The sequence below is a fragment of the Siniperca chuatsi genome, linkage group LG12, assembly GCF_020085105.1.
Source record: "Siniperca chuatsi isolate FFG_IHB_CAS linkage group LG12, ASM2008510v1, whole genome shotgun sequence".
Taxonomy (NCBI): Eukaryota; Metazoa; Chordata; class Actinopteri; order Centrarchiformes; family Sinipercidae; genus Siniperca; species Siniperca chuatsi.
The window spans coordinates 3,908,163-3,935,522 of NC_058053.1; the positions used below are offsets into that span (position 1 = coordinate 3,908,163).

At 42.2% G+C, this 27,360-nt stretch overlaps 3 protein-coding genes across 9 annotated transcripts in view; 2 read left to right on the top strand and 1 right to left on the bottom strand.

Moving 5' to 3' along the window:
* Positions 1–15,292, top strand: stk17b (serine/threonine kinase 17b (apoptosis-inducing)). The gene is given in 8 exon segments (XM_044217114.1): positions 1–623; positions 3,815–4,027; positions 5,082–5,220; positions 6,011–6,137; positions 10,447–10,495; positions 10,941–11,120; positions 11,815–12,008; positions 12,011–15,292. Coding segments are annotated over 8 exon segments (1,065 nt in total). The 5' UTR covers positions 1–501; the 3' UTR covers positions 12,052–15,292.
* lg12h2orf69 (linkage group 12 C2orf69 homolog) lies at positions 15,107–23,811 on the bottom strand. Of its 3 annotated transcripts, none has more exons than XM_044217122.1 (4): positions 23,697–23,811; positions 21,731–22,041; positions 18,764–19,002; positions 15,107–17,568 (listed from the first exon to the last, which is right to left on the bottom strand). In XM_044217122.1, the coding sequence occupies exons 2-4, from the start codon at positions 22,034–22,036 to the stop codon at positions 17,091–17,093; spliced, it is 1,023 nt and encodes a 340-aa protein (XP_044073057.1). In that variant the 5' UTR covers positions 22,037–22,041; positions 23,697–23,811; the 3' UTR covers positions 15,107–17,090. The 3 variants fall into 3 exon arrangements, with proteins under 3 accessions (XP_044073057.1, XP_044073056.1, XP_044073055.1); XM_044217121.1 differs by lacking the exon at positions 23,697–23,811 and adding an exon at positions 22,191–22,332; XM_044217120.1 differs by lacking the exon at positions 23,697–23,811 and having other exon boundaries at positions 21,731–22,048.
* Positions 22,296–27,360, top strand: part of ftcdnl1 (formiminotransferase cyclodeaminase N-terminal like 1) — an 8,071-nt gene continuing 3,006 nt past the window's right edge. Inside the window, exons 1-5 of one of the 5 annotated variants that reach the window (XM_044217118.1) lie at positions 22,296–22,432; positions 24,066–24,184; positions 24,568–24,663; positions 25,195–25,350; positions 26,157–26,345. In XM_044217118.1, the coding sequence (XP_044073053.1) occupies positions 24,070–24,184; positions 24,568–24,663; positions 25,195–25,350; positions 26,157–26,345 (556 nt within the window). In that variant the 5' untranslated portion in view covers positions 22,296–22,432; positions 24,066–24,069. The other 4 variants (XM_044217115.1, XM_044217117.1, XM_044217116.1 and 1 more) reach the window with 4 other exon arrangements.

Genomic DNA, 27,360 nt, shown 5'->3' on the forward strand with positions numbered 1-27,360 from the left:
CGCATGCGCCAGACAGTGACGTGTCGAGAAAGTGTCAAACAGGGATGTAAAAAAAATGAAGGAAAACTCTCTCGATAAACTTACGAAGCTATTTAATAGTCGCCCGCAGCGGCAGTTTGGATAGTTTCCCCACTGGAATCACGCGTACGTGTCGACTTTATAGACTAACAGCTCCTCTTCAGTTGCACTGTGGACAATCTGTTTAACTCACTTTGAACCCGCGACATTGACCGTTGGAGCTAACTTAGTTAGCGACAGTTGAGCTAACCGGAGTCGGTAAACTAACTACTCAAACTATATATAACGTTACAGTCTATGGTCAAACTAAACAATAGCATGGTAATCAAGTTAGCTAACATTAACATGTAATGTAAAGCTGGCAGTGTAAAGTTTAGCTAGCCACTTAAGTTAGTTTTATCGTTCCTCTTACATTTAGTTAGCGTTCAGCACGGTATCCAGCCGGGTAGCTGGCAGCAGGTCTGATACCTAAGGGAGAGGAAGATGTCTCGGAGGCGGCTGGACAGTCGCAGCGGGCTCCCCGCGGGTCTGCTCGGCGAAATTCAGACCCCAATCAGCACGGAGCCGATGGAAAGTGTGTATGAAATCACCGGAGAGCTCGGAAGGTGAGTCAAACAGATGTGACTGCTGTCCCGGGACTCCCAGGGTCCCTGGAAGAAGTTCACAGGTTCTCCGGGCAGAGTGCTGTCCGCATGACGTTTAAAAGTTGTTCAGTAATGCTAGATAACGTTTAGGATTTCACAGGGCTGAGATATATCAAGTGTAAAATTTGTATTTGAATTGAATGTGGATTGTTAATAGGAAGTCCAACTGGTATAGACATACTAACATGACAGTAAAGACAGTACTGCATTACAAGGATGTCCGATAGCTCGTAACCACAGTATGGACCACAATTTAGAATTGTTTAAAGCTTGGCAACTATCCAGACTGACAATGCCTAGGAAAGCCTTATCAATGCATCAATGAAACGTCAAGGAGAGCCTGAGAGTGTGTCATACATTTCCATTTGTTATCAGCTCAGTGGTAGTTGATAATACAATGAAGTATTCTAATTTTGATAATTATGTATATATGCTATACTTGTGCCGGTACCATACAATGTATTGTTAAGTATTTACAAATGACAGTCTAAATCTCAATTTCTGTTTCATGAGAGTAAATACGCAATAACTGCCATATATCACATGTCTATATATGTGGACAACAGAAATATTCAAAGGAAGATTGAAGAATAGTTTTTGGCAAACACTAATGTGTGTTCTTTATCTAACCAGTTATAGTAAAATATATAATATAGATATAGAGATAGATAGATAGATAGATAGATGGATGGATGGATGGATGTTTGGTCTATAATTTCTGTATTTGCTCACGAATAGCACAGATCAAGTAATTCAGTGCACCAATATTAACTGCATTTAGACTCTGCACTGTAAGCTTTAACCGCTGTAAACACACGAGCCTCACAGTGCCAGGGGACCTGATTTGATCGTGCTACAGTAGACCTTTGTCATGTGTTTGGCACTGTGTGTGAGCCATGGCAACTGCTGATGGTTGATGATCACATCCTCAGATCTCTGAGGTGTGTTTGAAGTAATGTGTCATGTAGCGTGTACTGTATAATTCTGATCTCAAAACAGGAGGAAGGAAACAAGCGCATGTGGAAACCAGACTTTAGAAAGAAGAAATGGCACAGGCCACTTCTCTTCACTTATTTGTGTGTGATTTGTCAAAACAGGAAGTTGTGAAGTGCAATTTTTTCAAGAACATAAGGGCATTTCTAGTTCTACGTTTAACCGTTTTAAGGAATGTTTAGTAATTAATAAACAATGACCTTTTAACAGGGAAAATTTCTGTCTCACTGTTTCACTATTTCTTTGTCAGGCTGCAGCTATCAGTTATGTTTAATATCAATTAATCTATCAATTATTTTTATGAAATTGGTCAAACAATCAGTATTTCCTATATTAACATTGAATGAAATGACTGTTGCAATGCTAAAAAGACAATAACACCCAATTCTGCAATATGTTTTAGCTCATTGCTTTGGTTTTACGGCTCACACATTTACTTTATGGTTCAGTCTCAGATGCTCTCTTCAACCCTTGTAGGCAGCTGCTTACAGCTAAAAAAAAAAAGCTCTGATAAAACTGTATGTTACCTGCCTAGCACCAAACGTCAGAAAAAGTTAGCGACTAGCTGATTACCATAGTATCTAGCAAGCTAAAGAGTCAGAAATATTTAAAGGAGTGTGAATATTGGACATGCATCAGGAGGCCAGAAACACGGCTCAAAATAAATGCTAATGTTTCTATTTGTTTGTTAGGTAAAATGTTAGCAATAACAACTTTAGAAGCTGATGGTGTGTGGTGCCTGTGTATCTGTCACCTGTTTTTCTGCCCCCTGGTAGCTAAAGGTTGGTTAATGCCATTTATGAAAGGGGCAGTAGACCAGTTTTATACATGAAGATGAGTTTAATAGTCATGCGGAGTGTTATTCAGCCCATAATAACAGTTGTACAATGTCCTCTGTGGCTCTGAAGTAGCACCAAATAACTCTGATCATGTGATCAGGTTTATTTTTGTATATCAGCCTGTGCTTGGAGACTAAACATTTTTTCTGTTATTAAAAGGAGGCATGAAGTTTGAAAGGTATGGGCATTTACCGGTTAGGGAGGGTCTAACGAAAAGCTACTGAGTTGCATTATGGGAATTACAGGATCCAGCAGTTTTGAAGTTTGACTCGTGTTAGGGACTCAGAATATCTCGAATATCTGCTGCTGCTTGACATTGCATTGCAAACATATTTTGTGTATCAAATGCCAATGCTGCTAAACCTGTATGAAAAGATGACTTGTAAAAGTGGAGTACGATAGCATCATTGTTCTATTCTTTAAGAGAAGTCCTTCTGGGTCTGTAACCTTCAGTCATTGCTATGCTGGTTCTTGCTATACTGTTTTTTCTTTTGTTGCAGTCATTGCAAGGCCTTGTGGAGAGGCGTTTCCACTAATTGCATAAAATATCAGCTGAATGTCAAAAGTTTATTTTTTAGTTAGGGGAATGTAGGTCTAGTTCTCAGGAAACCGTTTAAACCGTTTCGAAAAACTGCAGTCTCAAATGAATGTTATGTGTTATGAACCATATTAGCACTGCCTGCTTTTGATAATTCTGTATTGTTGATTGTTGGTTTTCAGGTTATTCAACCATGATGAATTTTGACACTTAAATCTAGTAGCAGATAGCCACTTGTATCTTCCCAGTCTTGAGTAACAATTACCCCAATGTTCAAAACATGGCAGTAGCATCAACACCAAGCTATTTAGGAATGTACTGGCATTAGATAACACACAGATGCCTGTTCTCTGATGCTAGTATTTAGCACCATTAGTCCCAGTGCTGCAATCATTTACAAATAGCCATATTTCATTAATTAATTAATATAATTTATTGTGTTTTATTTAGTAAATACAAAACAAGATTTCTCTCAGGCTTCCTTTACCTCACCTCATTACCATACACTCTAATGTGAGGAATATCAGTTGGACCAGCTTGACATGCCTAAACTTTCATTGTGATACATAGTAATATGGGACTTTGTCTTAAATTCCAAATCACCCAACCTTATGTGTAATATATTAGAAATCAAAGCCTTGTAACTCACACTTATTGGAAGATTTTGGTAATGGAAGAAATTAGCAAAATCTGGAATAGATTTATTTAAGGATTTCTTTATACTGTTTTTTAAACTGACTAAAGGGTGCACCTTAACCATATGTCCACTTTCTGCTTCCTAGGGGGAAGTTTGCTGTGGTCAAGCGCTGTGTGGACAAGGCCACGGGGAAAGTGTTTGCTGCCAAATTCTTACGGAAGAGGAGGCGAGGTCGTGACTGCCGGGCAGAAGTCATTCATGAGATGGCCGTCCTGGAGATGGCCCGTAACAACACCCGAGTGGTCAACCTGCATGCTGCTTACGAGACAGATCACGACATTGTCTTAGTGCTGGAATAGTGAGTTCACCACAGAACTAGTAACATTATTTTACCTTTTTAATTTGATATATGGTACATCATATTTAATCATTTCTTAACACCACTAACGCTGGCTGAATGTTTCCACCACAAACAAGCAAAAACATGCACAGTCAGATGTATGATCCTTTAAATGCCTGTTTATGGGCAAAGTCCTGTTTGTCTAATCTTAAGGAGCTACCACACTCACTGCCTTTTTATGTAATGCTCATTCTTCCTAACAGGTTTATCAGGATTTGTTTCAAGACTAAAAAGCCCATATTAGTTAAATTACTGCACCGCTTGAGCTGAAACTCCAGATCTAGAGGACCTGAATGAACATCTTTTGTAGGAACCATCATGTTTCATGTTAAACCATGTTTTCAAATGAACTGTCCTTCCCTGTCTGGCATATTATTCAACTTGTTTCTTTGTACTGTAAAAACTAGATGTGAGACCTAGATTGGAAGTAAGAATGCACAGTGGTTGTGTCTGTGTTGTGTAAAGTGAATTGCTGCGATTTTCTAACCACACCTTTAATACTTGTTGTTGGAGACACTTTAATCCCTCCCTGAGAGCAAAGACAGCTTGAACAACTCACTCTAAAACAGCCTGGACAACTCAAATAGGGCCTAGAGAAATACCAAATTAGAAACTTGAATAACCTGAAATGTAATAAAATCAGATGAACTTTGTACTCTGGGCACATTGTTAAGGCTTTCTATCAACTTTGGCTGACTCTCTTACCTGTCACTGCTTTACAGTGAGTAAGCAAGAAGGAGGTTGCTTTCTTGCTCAATAGGACTTTGCCAAGACATGTAGGATCAAACCAGTGACCCTCTGGCTATGGGTTGGCCACTAAAACCACCAGGCCACCCTGCAATCCATCTCATTTTTCTGGTTGAAAGTGCATCACATACAAATTGCATTAAATGGCCTAAAATTGTTTGGTATTTTACTGTCCTTGGACATTTTAGTAGAGGACCATTTCACACAGCCTCTGTGTGTGTGTATCTGTGTATTTACAGTGTGCCTGTGTTTTCTCTTTGCCCAGTGCGGCGGGTGGAGAGATATTTGACCACTGTGTGTCTGAGGAGCTGCTGCCAGAGGCCCAGATCACTCGTTTGATCAGGCAAACACTGGAGGGAGTCCACTACCTCCACCAGAGCAACCTGGTGCACTTAGACCTGAAGGTCTGCACGCATGCTATCACACACACACACACACACACACACACACACACACACACACACACACACAGAAAATCACATGTATGAGCGTAGCTGGAGCCGAGGGAATCTATTTTTACATGTTCACTCGCTTCACCACAAACTTCCCCCTTAAGTGGCTGTGTATTCCCTTTTTTAGAGCAGTTGTGCTCTCAAAACCCCAATTTCCTGTTTACATGACACAGTTAAGCCCAGAATTAGGATTATAGGTGGTAACAGAACCCTTCGCCCTGGACAAAGTGGGAAAGCTCAACAGCACAGTGTAGAATGACACCAGGCTGTGAAATTAAGATTTTGTTATCTGGCCACAGTTGTGGGTGGATCTCCACATTTAAGACATCTACAGTAATACCAGTGTCCTTTTTACTAGGGCAGGGAATTTTACATGACCAGTTGTTTCAAGTACAGTAGATGCTAGTCGGCATTAAAAACACAAAAAAATTGGTATGATTAGTGCAAACAAATCAAACAAGCACATTCTGTACTGTATGTTCTGAACTTCTCTTGTAGGGAATAATGCAATAATTTGATGATAGTAGTGTTTATACAGTGTCATACAGTCAAAATATTTTCAGCACTTTCAGGTAAACACCTCTTCCTTGGAAGGCAAAACCGTTAGTGTTCAAAGAGAACTTGAAAACGAGTTATAATTTATATAATAAGTTTTGAGCCCAAGTTAAAAGTACGTCTTATCTTTCCAGTACTTCTGCTTTCTACTGTACATGATGCTCACCCTGTGTTTCCTCTTTCACAGCCGCAGAATATTCTTCTGACCAGCCTGTCTCCTCCAGGAGACATAAAGATTGTAGACTTTGGCCTAGCACGCAGACTGGGTGCGGTTGGAGAGCTCAGAGAGATTCTTGGCACACCTGAATATGTGGGTAAGATGATGTTCATAAAACATGCAAAGTCAGACAGGATGTCACCAGCATAACGGACGTTACAAAGGTGTAACTATGGTTCTGTGAATTCCTGGATGAAAACAAAGTGGATATGTCTCCTCGCACTCCACGCAGGTCGAGATCTAATGTAAACAAAGTCACATGCGAGACGTGTAGGCTACCTGCACGTCCCAGCTATAAATATCACGTGGTAGCCTACACTCGCAGAATCTTCTCGCCTCAAAAAATAGGTTCCAAGTCAGGCAGTCATCCAGGAACTCACAGGACCATATTTACCTTTGTAACTTCCGTTCTGTTTCATTCCCTCCTGACTGCCAGTGGCAATAAACAAAGTGGATGACTCATACCTGCAGTGTCATGAGGAAGCAGACCCCGCCTACTGGTCAACTGCAGCCACCAAAGGTAGAATGGCTGATGCTAGTGTAGATCCAGAAGCAGCATTAAGGCGATAAAACCTTGAGAAGATGCAAGGTGCAGTCCAGGACGACGCTGCACAGATCTCCGATAGTGGCACCCCTCTCATTGCCGCCCAGGATGTGGCCACCCCTCTGGTAGAATGACAGATGACATCTGAGGGGGCAGGTTTGTCTGCTACATCATAAGCCTGTTTGATTGTCTCAACAACTCAGTGGGAGAGCCTCACCGTGCATGTCGCTTGTTTTTCTTGCTGTAGCAGACAAACAACTGCTCTGAGTGCCTAAAGCTCTGCGTTGCCCCAATATAAAGCCGCAACGGTCGAACTGGACACAACAAATTGGGGGAGAATGGTATGCCTCCAGTTTATGGCCTGATTAATGTGACTGGGGGACGAGACCTTTGGTAGGAAGGAAATATTTGGCCACAATGACACCCCAGAACCATCTGCCTTCCACCAAAGGCACATAGGACTAACAGAAAGTGCGTAGAGCTCACTCACACGCTTGGTTGTCGTAACTGCCAGAATAAAGGCAGTTTTCATCGACATTTTTCTCAGGGTCACCCCTGCCATAGGCTCAAAGGGTGACTTGCTCAAGGCTTGCAGGACCAGTGGTAGGGCCCATGCTGCAGAGTGCTTTACCCTGAAGGGGCGTAGCCTCCTGGCAACCCGACTGACCTCCCATTAACATGGCCATGGTTTACAGATATAGCTACATGAACCTTTTAGGTTGAAGCAGCCCGGCCAGCCTCAAAAAGATACTGCGGTACTTGCAGTATGTCCTGCAAAGGGCAGGAGACTGAGTCTAACCCCCTGCCCCTGCACCATGAAGAAAACACAGCCCAACAGTTTCCATACAACATCCTTGTGGAAGGAGCCCTTGTATTCTGCAAGGTCTCACAAATCAAGGGCTCAAGACCAGTTAGGAGTGGCCAGTCTCAGAGATGGATTCCAAACCCTCAAGGAGGCCAATCGTGAATGAGCCCATATCCACAGTCTCTGGGCTTCCCTTAGGGACCTTAGTGACCTGGTCCCTCTTTGATGGTTGATATAAAACACAACTGAGGTGCTGTCTGTCCGAATGAGCACATGCTTGAATAGGAACGTGAAAGTAGGCGTCCTTGAGATATATGGAGGTGAACCTCTCTCCTTGATTGATAGTCTGAAGGACGTCGATTGTAAGAAGCATCCGAAATGGGAGGACTTTTAGATACAGGTTCAACCTCCTTAGGTCTAGTATAGGCCTGAATGGGTCGTCTTTCTTTGGTATTAGAAAATAGGTTGAGTAAAACCCATCGGTTTGTGTATGTGGGTGTACTACTGTGATGGCCTTTTTGTCCAGGAGTGTGGCTATGTCCTGTGAGAAAAAACTGGGCCCTCGCTGTGTCTGTGACCGAGGTCACCTTGACCCATGAGGGTGGTAAGTACCAGCGGTGGAACTGCAACCTGTAACCCTGTGACATTGTGTTTAAAACCCATGCATCCTGGGAGTGGGCTGCCCAGTAGCTCAGGTGCTGTTGTGTAAATCTGCCCACCGCTCACCCAAGGCCCTCAGCTTGTGCCTTGAGGTTTATTTGGGGGGATGCTGGTCATGCCCTCGTACCCGCTGTTGGGGTCAATAATGTAGCTGCTGACCACCTCTGGGCTGGTTCCAACTGCCTGCAGAAACCTAGCTGTATTGCCAGGGCTGTGGTGCTGGGTTCAGGTGCTGTGTGAGGTGTGGGTCCTGTGCACCCCGTTTCCTGGAGCGCTGGGCTGGGGCTCCCATGCCCCTACCACGATGTCCCCAGGCTTCTGAAGCCTGATTTGATTGTTTTCTGCACCCCAACGCCCTTTCTGTTTCCGGCCCAAACAACTGGCCTGGCACAACATGGAGTTTACACAGGGTTTACCTACAATCGTCCGATATAGGCTCCGTGTAAGCCACACCTGATGTTATGTCACGACGAGGGTAGACATCAGCCGACCAAGCTCTCTGGTCATCAACTCAAAGGCCTGAAGTGCTGCATCATTTGTGTCAGCCAACTCTCCCTTAACACTAGAAGTGCCAGAATTCCACAACTACTAGAATTGCCGTAAGCGTTCGGTTTAACCGCTGGATTCCAAACTCTATATTCTCTAGTGATAAATATCTAAATGGGAGATTAATGCATTTGATGTGTTAGGATATCTTTTAAAAAAACAAATAACAACCAAAATGTACATTTAAAAATGTTTTATAATACATTTATCAATATTCACATCATCGCATACAGTAAACCGTAATTATTGCATAAGCTAAATCCACACCAGTATTTTTCCGTATTTATTCAGCATAACAGCTGCTCATCGATGGTTATGTTGGCACCGGGCTTGTAGCAGGCTATGCTGTTCTGAACAAACCTGTTCCAAGTGTCTGATACCAGGGCAAACTTGTCATCCTGCAGATGGCTTTGTCTTTTAGTGCCTCATCTGGTGAGAGGATCAACGAGGCAATACACTGGTCCACTGGAGGGATGTGATCTAGGCCATGTTCACATGCGTTGCGCATGGAGGCTAGGGTCCTAGCATGTCTGCCATGGTGAGCTGATGCCCTTGGATCTGCCCAGCAGCACTTCAGTTCCTCCAAAAAAGCAGGTCAGGGTGGAACACCAAAAGGGGCTGTAGGAGCCAGTTGAAAAAATGGGTTTCCCACCAGGTGAGCAGCTGGTGCGTCATCCAGCACAACCTTAACCAGGGCTGCATGCAGTGTTGCTCGCAGTGGGCAAGGTCCCTCCCCCAGCTCAGTGCCTACAGAGCTCCGGGGGGGGTTGAAGGTCATCCCCAAACATGAGGCCTTCCACCTGATGCAGCCAACCTCTAGCAGACGTAACACACAAATACAACCAGGCAAACAATTGGTTAGCCAGCAGGCTAATCCAACCTGCTAGCCTGCACACCTTAATTGCAGTGTAGCCTGATAATCCAAGCGAGAACTGTGGCTGGCCACAGAACATGATCGGAACCTCCAGCAATATCACAGCAGCTAGCTAAAAAAAAAAAACTCTAGGCTACAAGCTAGCTGCTCGTCTTAAAGGAAAACTTAACAATCTATGCTAGGGGCTAACCACTGCACGCGGCTGGAACATCTAGCAATAGGAGGAATGAATTAGCACAACAGACAGTTTAAGACAGTCAGTGTAGCTGGTGAGAAAACCAGCACCAGCGGTACACGACAGGCTGACAGCGAGAAGATCAAAGAGACCGAGTGTAGGCTACCACGTGATATTTATAGCTGGGACGTGCAGGTAGCCTACACATCATGCATGTGACTTTGTAAACACGAGATCTTGACCTGCGAGGAGACATATCCGCTTTGTTTACTGTCAATAGCAGTCAGGAGGAACTGAAACAGAACCACAGTAAAGTTAGTAACAGTTAATTAACGGTCAGAAAATCTCCTTGAGTGAAACCTAGCTTGTCTAATGCTAATAGAAACGCCTTTGTAGGTCTCAAATGATCAGTAGTTTATGGTTATTGAGAAATCCTTGGCATTTGGCTGTTTCACTACACTTATGGATAGATGCATCGTATTTAAATACAACCCTGCTGTCACACAGACCTCAAGAAACCATGGCCTGTCTTGTTTTTTGTTTTGTTTTTTTGTCTAGCCTTCCTTGTAAATTTTACTCTGCCAGGTCCTTCGTGAGTTTAATTTGGTCATTTTGTACATTAATGAAACGGACAAGTAGATGAAAAAACACAGTTATAACAAAGACAGAAAAACAAAAACATAACTTAAACATCAGTAGTAGTGAAATAAAACAACAAGTATGAGATGATACAGGTAATTACAAGAAGACATTCTTGCAATATTGAATGACAAATGACTTTTTCTTTCATGTCTTCATTCAGCTCCAGAAATCCTGAATTATGAGCCAATCACAACAGCGACTGACCTATGGTGAGTCCATTCTTACAAAACTGGCAGTGACCTCATTTTGGAGTGTGTTCAGCAGTTGTTTAAGTATTTATTGTGGTGACAATCATTTCTGTCAGGACACCGTGGTATTGCTACATTGTGTGTCCAGTAGGGTCAACAACACAGAACCATCAGACGATCAGACAAGTTGTTATTAAACCCCCATTTTAACTTGGTTATCTAAACCAAATGATTTGTAGATTAAAATGAAGGTGATCCATTGCTCTGTAAAGCCACACACCACAAAGTAGCTCTGCAAAACCTAATAGCTGTTTGGGTAATTATTTTAATGGTCACCTTTTGTTCACACTTTTGTGTTTATAGAATAATTTACTAAATCAGTCACCCTGTGTGTCCTCTGGTATTCAGCCCACAGGCCCCTGTACATGTTTTGACTGTGTCCTTCATGTATTTGTGTTTTCCTCAGGAGTGTGGGTGTTATAGCCTACATGCTGGTGACGGGTGAGTCTCCGTTTGCCGGAGACGACAAGCAGGAGACGTATCTGAACGTGTCCCAGGTCAGTGTGGACTACAGCAGGGAGGCCCTCTCCAGGGTATCTGAGCTGGCTGTGGACTTCATCCGCAAGCTGCTGGTCAAAACGCCAGAGTGAGTAAAGACAGCGTGTGAACTCACCTTAAACTCCCCCAGAAAAGAAACGCTGTCAAATGTATTTTGAATGAAATCAGAATGGAATGTTAGCATGGAGCTGTAAACCAAAGGATATGAGATGATTTTCCACGAGGCATGCCAACCGTCACGTAATATTTTATTTTAGACCGATTCTGCTAGTGTGTGAAGAATTCACACAGATCTCCCTGCAAGCCTGCACACACACTGCACAGTCACGCGCTAATAAAGCACAAACATGTCTTTTTGTCCATACGAACACAAGCTCTGTTCCTAATTTTGACTTTTCAATCAAAAATGCCAAATATTTGAGGGTTCCAGCTTCTCAAATATGCAGATTTGCTTCTTTTCCTTGTCATACGTTTTAGCAAACTAAATATCTTTTGAGTTTTGGACTGTTCATCAGACAAAACAAGTAATTTAAAGACATCACCTTGGGCTCTAGAAAATTGCAATTGGCGCAATTTTCTGATGTTTTATAGAACAAATGATTCATCAAATAATCACAAAAATAACCAGCATATTAAGGTAATCCTCTGTTGATCCCCAGAGGGGAAATTCAGGAAATCGATAATGAAAGTAATCGTGAGCTGCAGCCCTTATTTATTTGTTTACAGGCCACTTGAACTACAGCATTGGATTGTAAGTGTTTTCCGTTGTGCTTTGACCACAGGGACCGGCCCAGCGCTGCAGAGTGCATGACCCACCCCTGGCTGTGGCAGCAGCAGCTCTGTCTGAGCCCCGACCCCACTACCACCCGCCCCGCCCGCGAAAGGAGCTGCGGCACCAAGTGGGCAGCCCCACCCGAAGACCTCGAAGACAAGGAGAACTTCCTGGAGTCGCCCCACTCTCATGCAAAAAGGTTTCGCTTGACGAGGAAACGCCCTCTGCTGGAGACGGTGACCTTTGAAAAAAATAAAATAAAAAGGGGGAGGAATTGAAGTGTAAGGTGGGGGTGCCCACTTCTTCCTCTGAGCTTTTAAATTCTTTTAAGCCTCCAGAAAAATAGCTGTCTGCTACCCGCCACTCAAAAGTACTTAAATTGTGTTTATATTCTACTTATTTGCAAAATTCCAAGATTGACCACTCAGACCAAAGATAACCAGCTAAATTTTGAGATCTATCACTGATCCATCGCTGTTAAAAAGTGTGAAAATTGTATAGTATGTCTCAATTAATGCAGTGTGTTTAACCTAAAGTATTTAATACCACCCATTGTAAAAAATCTCTGGTATTTTCAAAGGGCTGCACAAGCCCACTCTGTGTAGAGTGTTTAGTTGTGCTGATGAAGGCTAGTGTGGAGTATTTCTAGGGAAATCTATGCAATACTTTTCTCGTGCATTTCAAATATATTTTCTCAAGAAACCATAAAGAAGTTAATAGCACTCTGCCTTAAAGTCGGAAGTTAAGTGTTGTTAGTCACCAGCCCTGGTTACTTTCTAGCTGCTCTTGTGCTTCAGCAGAAACCGGATACAGTGATAAGCACCTCAGCAATGAGGAAGTGTGATGATGTTCTTGCTTGCATGCTGAAGTGAATTAGGGACAGCTGGACAGCTGCTCTATCTCTTACTACCTGCAACATCGCTGTATTTCACGTCCAAGCTGTGCTTCGACTTTAAAAACAACCCGCAGAAGGGCAGAATTACACACAAGCACAATACATTCCTTATATGTTTGCATTTCCGTCAAAGTCAAACTTTCATTTTCTCCATGTGTGCAATAGCACGAGGGTTTAAATTTAGCTCAGGGTTTTAGATAAAACTCATTTTAATAATTTCAACCGTAGCATAGTCCCCTTCCAAAGAACTGAAAGGCTTCCACATTTAGTGGCAATCTTGTATTCAGGGTATTATCAAATTTTCTAAAAGAAGCTACTTTGACAGAAACGCTTAAATTGAGCAACAAATCAGGGTATTCCTGACATTCTTGTTTATCCTCCCATGGTAAGATACAAACGTAAAACTCGTAACAGCTCATGAAACCAGTGACTCATGCAGTCACACCCGCACTTACTCAAAGGATTTCCTCACCAAGCTGTAAGTTCCTCTTTGTTAGCCGGCAGAAGAGAAACACGACTTTAGCACTTACTTCATAAGCATACATATTGAACAGATTAGCGAAACAGGAGCTATTTATGAAAGTCTATATGTTTGCGTGTCAGTGAGAGGATCACTGTGTTTTTCAGTCCCTCACCAAAGCCATTCAGTGTGCTTTCATTAAAAGCTACTGTAGTCCTCTTGGGTCAGGGTGCCTGAAGTCATAATTTCTGTTTTTGTTTTGTTTTTCATCTCAGGACATGCTGCTCACTCTCTGCTCACTTTGTTTTGTATTCTTAATGTTATTCTTATAGGAATAGCCTATTATTATTTATGTGCTGGACTTATACTTTATATTTTTATGTAAATAATGCGCTCGTGTCTTAAAGGAAGTGTTGAAATTATGGTGGGATTCAGGATGATTAAGGTGTTATTTAAGAAGATGCTGTTGTGGTCACAGTGTAATGAGTAATAAATTGAAATGTTTGACTGCATTGAATTGGGAAGATGAAAGCAAGGATTAGTTTTTAGGTGGTACTGGGAAGTAAAGGAAGCGTGGAAATGGAGAGATGAGTCAGATGGTTTTAGTCAGGAGGAAGATGATTAAATACTTTGATGGAGTTGGAAATGTGTCGGCCTTGAAAGAAGCATTTAGAGGAATTGTTCGGCATTTTGGGGAATAAGTGTATTTCCCAAACTGGCAAGTTATTCCTTTAAGTTCTGATGTTGAGTGTTAAGCTATGTAGGCATGAAAGGCTTTCTGGGTGATGAGAAAGTGGGAATGATGATTTCAGTGTAGTTTTAGAAAGAGATGTTTGTCATGAGAACCACTGTATAATGTGAAATACGAGGTGCTGTTGATTCACAGGATTTGCCATCTTTTGTTCAAGTAAGACTTGAATGGAAAAAAAAAAACCTCACCTCTCCTAAAGTGCAGCGCTGGCAACTCCTCTTAACCTGCAGTGAAACATTCCTCTTTTTGTTCTGAGGTGCCAAACCGAATAAGACCACATTGTGTTTTTGTTTGTTGTTGTCACCAGCTGGTACAATGGCCTTTGTGTGGGAGATGGGTGTCTCCAGCCACGGCCATGCTCTCATCTGTATGCTGTCATCCTTAAAAACTGGAACATCACACTGTAAAGGATCTTCATCTCATCGAGTAATTTAATCTCAGTTAGCAGACTCTACTTGAGCTTGTTGTAAGAATTTTCTCCAAAAGCTGGCAAGTATATCTGTTTGATAGTGTACAGTATCTCTGTTGCTACTGTATAAGGATATAAGCTTGAATCTTACTTTATCTCAAGAGTTAAGTATTTTCAAAGTCAGTCTACTCTGCTTTTTCTAATACCTCTCCAAACAGGTGACAGTGTCTTGAAATAATCTTGATTCAGGCTGAAATGATTGAATGACTTGATACAGGTTCAAGTTTTCCAGCTCACGTCTGAATTTCTCAGCTCGGAAACAAGTGAAGCTTTCTCTTTCCTGTTGCTGCAGCATCTGTCAAAACAAGATTTTAAGACTTGATGAGTATCTTAACCACGAGAGAAGGTGGAGTTGTTTTGCAGTGCAGTGATGTCAGGGATCTCACTGCGCAGGATGACGAAATGCTTGAATGGGTCGGACAAAGTGGCTCGTGTTTGTTGGCATTGTCCGTCTGTCACTTGAACATGACTTATGCTGTGGCGTTGATTTAGTCATTTTGTACAGCTATTGTACTGTTATTTTCAGCAGCTAGTCACGTGTGGCCTCTGTGTGAGTGCTCATTGTCTGAGTGGGAGGTGCTCAGCTGGCAGTCAGGCCATCATCCTCGAGAAGTGGAGCACCAGTAACATCAGGCGACTGATGTCACCCAACATTCCTGTTTGTTCTTTGTGATCGCAGTGAGACTGAAGGATACTGTAGATTAGAGTCAAACCAGACACAAGCAAATAAATGTTCGAGATGTATGTTTATTTTGCATTTTATATTTTTTTAATGTATGAGCATTCTGATTGCATCTGAAATTACTAAAAAAAAAAAAAGACATAATCCATATTGTATTCTGATCAACTGCAGGCTAATATGTAAGCATCACAAAGCAAACTGAAAAAGCTCATTAAAAGGTTCTAGAAAATATCTGATGGAGTATTCTTTTTGTTTTCTTGAGTCAATCCAGTGTAGAACAGTCTTTTTCAATGTCCTGCTTTCTACTTTTTCCACACTGCTGCCACCTGCTGTTTCAAGAGAGCTGAAACAAACTGCACTCTACTAGTGAAACATTTCTCTGTTGCCTCCTCTCCATCATTGGCTAACAGTTAATAGGACAAAATATCATGGTGACAATGTATACCAATTAGCAAGCAGATGATTTAAAATAATGCATGTTCTCTTGGCTGTGCACTTGCTTACACCTTTAGAAAAAGTGAATCTTATCTATCCTCCTGGTAAACTCACAGGGTCTTTAAACAGCACAGCATACAGCAAGTAGAAAACATAATGGAATGATTTCAAGTTACATTCAGCAAAATGAGTTGCAGCCATCAGCATAGTGCAAAGATGCTATGTAAGCTTACATAGAGATCATACAGACTGGAATACATCATACAGAGGTTAATAAACATGCTGCCACATTCCCACAAAACTAGCAAGCATGTGTATTTTTTTACATATTGCAATAAACAAAATACAGTATGCATTTCTGCCACCATGAAACAAAACCGAAAATGAAGCTGTACCTTCTTAATACATCTTGCCAACTTATTTCATTATAACAAAAAACTTCTAACGTTTTTTTGGTATATTGTCAAAACAAATGTAAAACGTGTTGAGAGAAAAAGATCAAATCAAAAAGAGCAAATTAACATGCTCTGTTAATGTTTAGAAAAGGTGCTATGTAATAAAAGTTTATCATGAAATGAGCTGGTAGGTCACAGCAAAAAAGAAAAGTTTCAAAGAATGTTGTTTATTATTATAAAATAATGAGTTTGAAAGTTTGTTCTTAACTTGAAAGCAGCAGGTGACAAAATCTCACCTCAACGTCCACATGATCATCAGCAGATGGAGTTTAAAGCAACTCAACTGCATTTGCTGAAAAAAGATCATGTGATATGATCGAAAGCTCCAGAACAGCTACTAAATGGACCTTGAGGTGAGATTGTGTTGTCAACTCGCTCCCCCGAAAAGCTCTGACAAATGATTGGTGGACAGTCCGCTACAGGGATCAAACTGAAGGAATGACAACAGAACCATTGTTTTACTTTCTGACAAAGTACTTGGCTTAACTGACTGGCCACACGTTTGAATACAATCAACAATCACTACTGTGAAACCAACTGATGAAGTCTGAACCTATGAAGTCAAGTTCAGACATTCACAGGTCTAAAAGCAGCTCAACACAAGTGCACATATAAAGAGAATGTAATAAGCTGTTCTGCTTCAGCCAAACATACATTAAGTTTAAAATCATGGCAGAAATTTTAAATAAGTCGCAATGTTACATTTTACACCTTAAATTATAGAAATTCCCTCATCAGCAAAATCTACTGAAACAACATGAATCGTGTTTCTAAATCGACGGCTCTGCAGCAACTCAAGGCTTAAGCCAGAATCAAATGGAAAAGGTTACATTAGCCTAAAGAATAAAGAAGAAGATCATTTTCATACCTGCATATTCCTACTCGGGGCCACAGGGAGCAGGGAAAAGGCCCTTGGATCATTCAAACTCGGATCAAGTGCATTTAGCAGTAGAAAGTACAACACACCAGCATCTGTCACGTGCTCTAAACTCAGCCCTTAAATCACAGAAAAATTGAGGTAAGACCAGCGAATAAGACACTCAATCTGTATTCTTAATAAATAATCTAAAGCGCTCAGTGAAGTTCAGATATTCAGCTCAGATTTGTGTGTGTTGTGTCTGAAGTGCTCACAACCAATCTCAAAACTCCTGGATGACCCTGAAGTGGTTCTTGATGGAGGGGGGCTCATCCTCAAAGTGCAGCTTCTTATTTGGACTGGCCCCATACCCCTCCAGGGTCTTAATGAAGTGTCCGTGCTCGCGGCCCACCCAGGCCCGCATCGGGTCACACACCTCGTACGGGGTCACGTGGGCATGAATCGACACTCCGCTGGAAGCAAGTTCCTTCAACACCTGCTTGCCCGTCACCCAGGTCTCACTGCCTCCCGGGTGCCCGCCGTCCAGCCAGTACATGTCCGAGATGCATTTAACAAAGTGCGACATCTGCGGGTCTGCGCGGGCCCCGGCCAGCTCGTACACCATCTGGTTCAGCACCACGCAGCCTTTGCTGAAGCCCACCAGCGTCAGTGAAAACCCTAAGGGGATGTTGTCAGCGCCTCCTTGTGGCTGGAGGGGGTTTGGTAGGCTGGCTCGCTCCATGCCATGGCTCAGGAGGGCCCTGCGATCAGAAATACAATCACCATGCTCAGTGTGTTGTGTCGAGCGTATCAGATGTGATGATTCTACTCAGTGGTAATTTTAGCAGATGTCTTCTTCGGCCTCTTCAAGTGGTGGTAAGAGTCTATTTGTGATCTGTTCCGTAGTGCCAGTGCAGCTTTTCTGTGTTTGGCACATTAAATAATGCTGAGGCCTTTACAACTGATGCACCAAGAATTCAGACAGCAACTACTGTAAATAACAATTACAAAGGCAGCGACACAAGTGAGTTGTGTAAAGTTAAACATGTAAATGTCAGCGTTAGCAAAGGTGAGACAATAACCATTGTTATGAATTTTAAAAGCAACCTGAAGAAGGGTTGTGGGGCTGTTAGGTGTTTCTGTTATTTTGTACACCCCCTCATGCTGAGTGTACGTAGAGTTTGGACACCCTCTCGATAAGCGATTTTACACTGACAAGACGTGAAAGATGTCTGAAAGGCTATGGTATAGGAGACTGTAAGCTATATAAGCTTAAGGCTACTATAATCAATATTTACTTTCTATTAACAATTGATCACATGACTATGTGTATGTGTCTTTCGTAGTGATGAACCCACAGAGAATTATCACCCGGCTCTACAGTTCCCCGTTAGGTATACTATAGCGTCTTTCAGCTCACTGTTTTGGTCCACTCTCGCTGTTCTCATAGCACTGTTTCCAGACGCAGCAGGCAGCTACATTCAGCAAAAAAAGCTCCTATAAACACACTGTACACTACCTGCCCGGCAGACAGACAGGTAGCACCTAGCAGGGGAGCATAGTGGAGCATTTAGCAACTAAAGAGCCACATATTTCCCTCAGGAGCTGGTGGAGGCCAAAACAGAGCTAAAAGGAGAGAGAATACTAGACTTACATTCATCAGGTGGACACAAGCATACCTCTGAATGAATGCTAATGTTGCTCCGTGTCTATTGGATGTGTAAATAAGCAACAATTTGTTAACATGTTTGCCATATCAACTTAAAAAGGGGATAATACTGTAATGTCATTGTTGTTTTTAAACTTGTTTCTGGTGCCCCCACGTGGCCAAACGCAGGTTTAACACAGCTGACCAATCTGATAATGAGCAAATATTCAATAAAAAGACATTTTAAAATCACTGTAATTCAACTGATTGGCTAAACTGATCCAAGAAAAAAAACAAACAAAACAAACCTGAGGTGGCGAAACGCTCCACAGTCAGGTGAGTACAGCGAGTGCTCCGGCGCCCCGAACATGTTGCTCTCCACAAAGTTGTGGTAGCAGCTGAACTTGTGGAGATACATCCGAGAGGCTCTGACCACCCAAACGTGTCGGTCAGGGAAACGTCGGCCCAGGGTGAGGGCCACCTGCTCCAGACTCCAGGACAGCCACTGGGCTCCCTCAGGCTGCAGAGCCATCTCCTCCTGAAAGTTCTGCACAAACAACACGGAGAGAGAGATTGTTTCAAGCTGCAGTATGCAACTTTTACACACTGGAACAACATGAAAAATATGATATATATGCATTGCCACTCATCTGTCATCTGCATCAGTTTGTGTCCAAGAATATACAAGTATGTACATCCCTAAATCCGACAGTTTTCTAAAATGAGCTTTTTAAATCAGTATGTTTATGATGCTTAGAGCTTTGCAAGATGACGTGTTGCAGCATAAACTTATCTTGCTGGGGACGAGAGGGGGTTGCTATGGCAGTGTTATTGGGCCTTTAAATGCTTAAAATTCAGGATCCAAAAAAAAAAAAAAATCAATCCCGTATCCTCTCCTGATAACAGCCATGGTGAGAGTCTGACTAAAATCATCACACATCGGTCAACGTTTGACGCGCTTAATCAGTTCCACCGGCAGCATCTTCTCAGCCTGCTGTCAGACTGTGACTGCCGGGGCCTGAACACAATGACATCACTGTGACAGCATCCTGCGCATACGAACGTCTCCCGGCAAATACCAGCACGCTGTGGGAATATTAACACTTGCTTGAAAAGTTGCTTAATGAATTGCAGATAAGGGCAATGAATAGACTGGAAACTAGAAAAGATCTAGTAAATGAGGCCAGTTCTTGAATTCTTGAAAGCAATTAGAATATAAAACAAACGGGTGATGTTTTTTTTTTTTTTTTACACTTGATTAGTAAGTGCCCCTTCCACTTACTAAAAAAAGAAACAAAAAGGCTCTAAGACAGCTTTGCATAATGTGACACCATAATCTGGCAGCTGCAGCAATTAGACCTTTGGCACAGGCTGGACAGAAGCTATCATGTCTGTTTTTTAAAGCCGCGTACTCAGAGCTGCACACATGTTCAGCTCTGCAGTTTCATCTCACACACACACACACACACACACACACACAGATGCTGCAGGGGAAAATAAAATGTGCACTAGCGCTCCTATCCAGAAAAAGTTTTGCTTAAGTGCTCTGCTCTTCAAAACACCTTAAACAGCAGTCGTTGCTGAAAAGGGAAGCATTAACTTCCTGTGCTCTCATGGGCACATCACACATGATGGTTTAAGGACACAAAATATGTCCATTTTGGACACTCTGCATTTAACAGATTGTTTTTTTATTCCCCCTCACAAGTTCTACCTGGTTTCTAACCAAGGTAAGATGAGGTAGGGCTAAGATGACTGGTGATGCTGACTTCAGTTCCAAGACTACTGTACGGGCGGTGGCAAAAAGCTTCAGAAAAGTGAATGCTTAGGATGTTTACTCAGGTCTTATGTTGTGTTTTTGTTGAAGATAGTTCCATGGTACTGTCTGATTCGATTTCTAAAAATGGTTTATACAGAAATGTTTCACAGAAGTAATTTACAACATTGCATACCTTAATACACTTGCATGCATTCTAAAACAAGACGGCAAAGAAAAACACTGTCCGAGTTACAACATACTGTATGTCAACTCAAGCACTGCAAAATTTCCCATAATACACTACAGTGCAGAAGGCTGGGAAAGCTGATCTATTAGATATACTAGCACCAAATGTTGCTGTCTTTATCTGATCGTTGACATAATAGTTTGTTATTTTAAAGGTTGGCTTTCTTCAGTTTGCTGATCAAAGGGATATGCACATATTCAAAACGCTCCGAGCTGCTGGGATGCAGAGGTGCTCTCTTCCTTGAATGGTTCGTATGTATGTGTGTGTTCACTTTTGCTTGGCGCTGGAAAGTGCTCCTTCAGTTACATTCTGTGACTGAGCTCCAGACAGTGTTGTTCACTGATAAAGGTCCATACAGTATAAATAAACTGAACTTGATATCGGTGTAGCTAAGAGCGTGACAGGATCAAATATCTGCCCTCATATGTTGAAAACCTCTCTCAGACTTACTGATTTCAGTGTCCTGTGTGATTTCTGAGTTATACTGTGACAGTTAAAAAGATTTTGTGCAGAATGAACTACATACCCTGCAAAAATGGGAAGCAATCATTCTAATGCAAGCAAGCCCAAATGTGCCATGTATACAATAACATGCAGGTGATTTCTTTGGTTTAGTGAGTTGTTTTTATGAAGCAGTAAAACAAAGAAGGACTTAGTCTGCTGATAACCTTTCAGAATTGGTCCCGTTACAGATGCTCCCATTCTAGAATAGAAATGTATATAAGCATAGAGAAATTATAAGAAAATAGAAAAGTATGTAACAACATGTGCATCGTACCACAATATACCAGTGTAAATAATAATAATGCTGAGAAACGGGACCTATAAATGTGTTCAAATGCAAGAATAGTATAAATAAATAAGAAATATTCACCCATGAGGTGTCACATGCTGTGTACAAGCTATAAAAGCTTTTTACACAAAATACATGACCATTGCCTTACAAATGTCACAAGGGAGTCACGTGGCTGCACATAAAAGAAATGTACAGTAACACAAATTGTATATCCTCTTACAAGTACTTTAAAACAACAAGCAGCAATTCGACATCATTTGAAATCTTGAAGGCACTATACATCATTTTAGACACATTTCTCAGCAAGTCAGTCTGGATCGCTATAGTCTGTGTCTCTTGTAAAGTGGCAGTGAATGCACATAATATTACATGCCCGTCTCTAACAACTTTCAGTGACTCGTTCAGTTAGGCCAGTCATCATCTCTCTGGTGACCCCGTGGATAACCTGAGACCCCTCCCTCCATCGCACTCACCTGTATATCCCCGTGGAAAAACACAACATGCCTGTTAGCGCTCTTCCCCTTCGGTTCTGGTGCAGAGTGACCGTCTGTATCAGGCCGGAGGAGCAGCAGGTCGTTAACCCGGCCCGGGTCGTATCCAGGCACCGCGAGCAGCTTCTGGAGCCTCTGCCGCGGGCTCCCAGAGCGTGCATCCCGGCTGGCTGATGCATGCAGCCCCCGAGGCTCAGAGGATGTCGTCGCTGCCACAGAGGTCATCGTTTCGGCCGCAGTTAACGTTATTAGAGGGAAGCCCGCCGCAACTGCTCGGGCGGCTAGCATGGACTCTAAAATAAGAAAATGATTTGGCGTTTTCTTTCTCAACGCGGTCACTTCATGCTGCTGCTGACAGCTAAGCTAGCCAACTAACGATAGCTGTCTCTGCTAGCAACACAGCATCACATTATCTGCAGCTAACAAGGAGCCTGTAACTTACGTGGCTATAAGTGAAGTACTTATTCATTGCACACTGTGGTCTAACCGTCGTCTGCCTCACATTGTTGCAGTTTAAGAAGAGACTCTGATATCATTTTTCAATTATGACAGTTTTGGGTCCTTTGTGTCCACGAAGAGGCGCTGTTTATCAAAAACACACCTAACAACCGTAGCTGCCAGCAAACTGGTGCCTGCAGAGCACTTCTGCGCATGTCTTTTTTCTGACTCCAGAGATGTTTGAGTGTGAGTGTTGGCGAGATGATATACTCTTATCTACTTCCGTTTTTGACTAGTCGGTCAGCCACATTAGATGTTCAGTCAGTCGAGGGCTAAGGACAAGAAATACGGATACATTAAAATTCAGAAAGGACTACATTTTTGAATAAATATGAGACAAATATAAACATAAATATTGCAGATAATGTACAGATTAAACAAATGCAGGAAATAAATACATAAATGATATTAATTCTAAAAAAACCTCTGAGCTCATTTTTTTTTTATTTATTTCTGTCCCAATTGAATTAGATCTTCTAATTAATATGTCAAACATTTATCTATCTGTTTAAAAATGTATGTAATGTTTTTATTTACTGTGTTGTGTGATCTAGTTCTCAGTGATGTCTGGTTTGGTTTTAATCTTTCCTAAAACTATAACGTTATCATTCTTGTTAAAATATGCATAAAACCAAAAACACGTCCATAAAACACATTATCCCTATGGGCCTCCTTACATACACATACATACATAGTAATTCACAAAAAGTTTAGATAAAAACTAAAATCGCACAAAAAGGAAAAAACAGGCTAAAAACAAAATTTAACGTCCTGCAGAAAAGGCAAGGAGTGAACCATCTTGCACTGAACTCTCCCATCTTCGGCTACACATGCTAAAGTCTGCTTTTGTACACTTTCGTGGCTGTGGACGCGCGCGGAGTGGACGCGCGCGGAGTGGCCGCAGCTGCGCGAAACTTAGTGCTCTGTTGGTGTTTACGTACAGAATTCAGTGAATTGCGCTTTTCCCCCGTGGTGAGTTACAACGCCAGAGAACGTACTGCGCATGTCAGTGCTGAAACATTCAAAACAAAGCAGGTATGCCATACTTTAGGGACCGATATTTTAGGTACTATTACATGTTTGTGACTTGCATTCCACAGATAAATGTAGCGAGTTAGTTTACTCCAGCTTGGACTTCGAACATGTTCTGCAACTGTACACACAGTCAGCACTGATATGGAGCAACACTACTCAGTTTAATAATTCCCATAGGCTGCACTGGACGACTTTATAAACTATTAAGCAGTTAAATTATTAAACTGTCAGATTATTTCGAGTCATAAGGAGACTCCTGTCAAGGTAATCTAGACTCTGAAACATATTTCACAGATTGCACTAGTTGATATTTCCTGGAGATACTGTCATGCCCTTTGGTTATTTTCTGGAGCTGCTCTTGTCATCATGGTATTATTAAGAATTATTATTAAGACAAAAGCAAGTATTGCCTTACTTGTTATTGTCCCTGTGGCAAAGGGCAGCTCCACAAACTGTCTGCAGATGGCATCATCAGGAAAGGCATGGATTCATTTTGAACACGGTTGCCATTCAGCAGTTTAAGGTTCATGTTAGCCATGCATTCAGGAAAGAACTACTCCACTTATTGCCAAATAGCTAGATAATGCAACACTAATGCTTCTAGTGACTAATTTAAAGGTGCAGATGCATCAAAAACAAAAAGTGAAATTCATTTTCTTGGCTACATTTCTGTATATGACCGACTGTTCTTCAGCTTTTGGTTCATCTTAACTCTGCTCAGTGCACTTCATATTTCAACCCCGCGCTTTAAGCAGCAGCCTAAGAAAGATTATTGTTGTTGCAGAAACATGGCCTCAAGTTCCTTGGGCAGAAGACTGGTGGCTTGTCTTCTCAACGTTTCCGAGGCTCGCAGGAAAGACCTGGTGGAGAGCGTGGCCAAGGCAGCCTTATATGACACTGAAGGCAAGTGTAGTTTTATTGCATATCACAGCTTCAGTTAAATGAGTCTGGGGATATTTAGTACCAAAAGGTAGTTATTCTGTGCGATTTGATCAAATCTGTCCTGCTGTGAAAGAATAACTCAACAGTTTATTCTCAAGCTACATTACAACCCAAAGTAGAGGCTAAAACCAATCATGAGACAGTTAAGTATGTCACAGTAACAAATCTTCCTTATCATACTCTTCTTCATTTGTACATTATAGAATTTAGAATTTTTTATTTGCCCACAACCACTTCCCCGCCTGTCCTCCATGATGGGGGCGTTTGTGATGGAACTGCTAAGCCTGTGAACTGAGAAGACTCAGGCACCTCATCTTCACCTTTTCATAATTATTACACACCAGGCGTTAGACGAGAGGGGACCACAGTGCTGAACATCTTTAATGACCATGACTACAACCGTTCTGTCATCACCATTGTGGCCAGTGTCGACTCTATCAGTAAGTATTGAACCTTTACATTTGTGGTGAAATATGTTGTTCGTTCATTGTCCTTCTCCTGAGGGAAGAGTAGAATCAGTACTCGCTGTGGCTGTGCTTCTGCAGCAGGGATTCAGTCTCTGTCCACTGGCCTCCGATCCCCCTGAGAGGGAACGAAATCCTTTAATAAGCTTTGTCAGGGATTTAAACCCAGAAAATTCAGGATGAACATTTTTCTGGCAAAGACCATAGTGAAAAGTTTATCTTATTGAATGCTTATTCCGAACACGACCTTACAATGCAGACACAGCTGTCGAGGTTTACAGTGGTCCTGCACTCACTCCTAAAGACAAGTAAATCAGCTTAAAATGATTGTAATTTATCATATTAAATTAAGTTTTCTTCAGACTGGGATCAGTATTTCTGCTGGATGATACACAAAACCTTCAATTTACAAATTGACTGCTTTTAGATGAAAAGTTTAATTTCCCATCCATCACATCCGGACTTGGCTTTGACAGTATGTTTGATGTCTTTTCTGATATACTCCAGGGGACGTGGTTCTGTCTGCATGCGAGAAAGCCTGCGGGCTGATCGACATGCACGCTCACACGGGGGTCCACCCATGTATGGGTGCCATCGACCTCATACCCATCTACCCCCTGGGGGAGGAGGTGGGAGTGGAGGACTGTGCTAAAGAGGCTCGGGGTGAGATGCCATTTGTGAAATGTGTGTGTGTGTGTGTGTGTGTGTGTGTGTGTGTGTGCACTTGTCCCTGTCGGTTGAGTTGATCTTATATTGTTTCTGTAAATTAGCTTTCAGGGCGCAGTCATTACTTGTGTGTCGTGTTTTGTATTCTGTGCAGCACCTGCTTCAGAGATGAGCATGTTTGGACTCTACTCAGTGGCTCACCCAGTGTGTGCACACAGGGATGGTACATGCATTAGAAGTGACATAAAATTGCAAGTTTTCCTTTGCAGTAGGCAGCTGCAATTTACATTTAATCCTGTATAATTTTTTGCCTTCTATTGTTAGTACACCATAGTATCAAACACCGCCTTTGTCTCTCCTGACATACTGTATATGTATGTATACTGTAATGAGCTCAGCCATGGTGTCTATAGGAATGCGTCTAGTTGCTGATGATGCGACAGCTTCTTTAGCTTCCTGTGCTGTTGATTACTTTCACAGTTTACCAGCTGACTTAGCAGCCCTGTGTCTTGCTAATAACAAGCAGTAAGCCAGCATGTGGCTGCACGCCTGAACTGTGCCCTCTGTGTGCTAATCTGTGTGGTGGGGTTGCAGATTAATAATTGGCAAACTCTTTAACAAGCACTGTATTGATGCGTGCGTGTAAGAAGTGGTCCATGTGTCCATATTTTTGCTCCGTCTGAATTACTCCCCCCGCAGGTGGGCTTTGTCTGACACACTCTTGTGTTTCTGAAATTGTGTGCATGCGATGACATGCGCTCCGTTTGCTGGTAAACATGTCTGTGTTGTTGCTGGGGCCTCAGCTGTGGCTCAGGGACTTACAGAGCGGGTCCAGGGCACCGGTGCCTTCCTGTTTGGCTGGGCAGACTCCCCCCTCCAGCGGGGGCTGGCACAGAGGAGGAAGGAGATGGGCTGGTTCAAGAAGACGCCAGACTTGCAGGCAATCAGGCCCGATGTGGGGCCGCAGCCGCAGAAACGATTCGGCCTCACAGGTGAGCCAGAGCTGGGAGAAAGTGTAAGCTGAAACTGATATGCCGGACAGGCTTCGGAAGGTAAACGTTTGAAAGGAAGGTTACAATGTCTCTTTGCCAGGATTATACAATTGTCTCTGTATTCACAAAAACTACGTTTGTTACAGCCCAACCACAAGCCATCTGTCCCCTCTGCTTTGACCTTTTAAAGAAAACAGCCACCCTGAAACATTTAAAGGAGAGGTCCTAAAATACAACACTCACATAGCAAATGTACTTTGGCAAAAGTTATTGGTCGCTCCAATCATTCCTCTTGTCCACGCTGACAGTGAAGGTATCCCTTCGTTGCCCGACTCCAATGTGAGAAATGGGTAACAAAATTCAGTTCTCATTCCGTGGAAAAATGTATTCCAGAAGTACCCCGTCCGTATTAACTTATCTCCACTTATAACTGTAAATTTAATGGTCAAGTAAATCAGTATCAGAATGAAACAAGACAAGCTTCTCATAGTGGAGAACCATGAGGGCCATGTCAATGAAAAATGTATTCTGAAGTTCAGCTGAAAGCTAATATGAGGCTTCAGCAGTCTGAGGGAGCCAAATTAAATGGGTATTTTACAAATGTACAGTTTTGAGTATGAAAGTCCCTCTTTGTGTTTCTGCGGACAGAGTTTCCTTGCTGAGCTGCGGTTGAGGGATTCGTCCTGGTAGTCTCAAGTAGATTTGTTGCCAGGATACAAAGCCAGCAATAACCTTACACAAGACAAGATAACCACTTTTTTTGGTTTGGCTTGGCCTCATATTAGCTTCAGCTGTATGTATTTTAGCACAGAACGAGGACTGTAGATTTAACCTCCAATATCTTACCGTGTGGTCACAATAGCGTACTAGGGAGGGATCGCTGCATAGCCATTATAGACGTGAGGAATGATTACACTGACCAAACACTGTTTCAACGTGCATATGTGAGTATTGTATTGTAGTTGTTAAGTATATTGAGTATTGTAAGACTTGTAAAGTCTATTATCTATGTCCA

Excerpts from the sequence above, each read along its gene's own strand:
- lg12h2orf69 (XM_044217122.1), bottom strand. The coding sequence starts at position 22,036 with ATGCTAGCCGCCCGAGCAGTTGCGGCGGGCTTCCCTCTAATAACGTTA. Across the intron at positions 19,003-21,730 it reads TTTTCCACGGGGATATACAG|AACTTTCAGGAGGAGATGGC; the intron begins GTGAGTGCGATG and ends TTGTTTGTGCAG. Across the intron at positions 17,569-18,763 it reads GGAGCGTTTCGCCACCTCAG|GGCCCTCCTGAGCCATGGCA; the intron begins GTTTGTTTTGTT and ends TTCTGATCGCAG.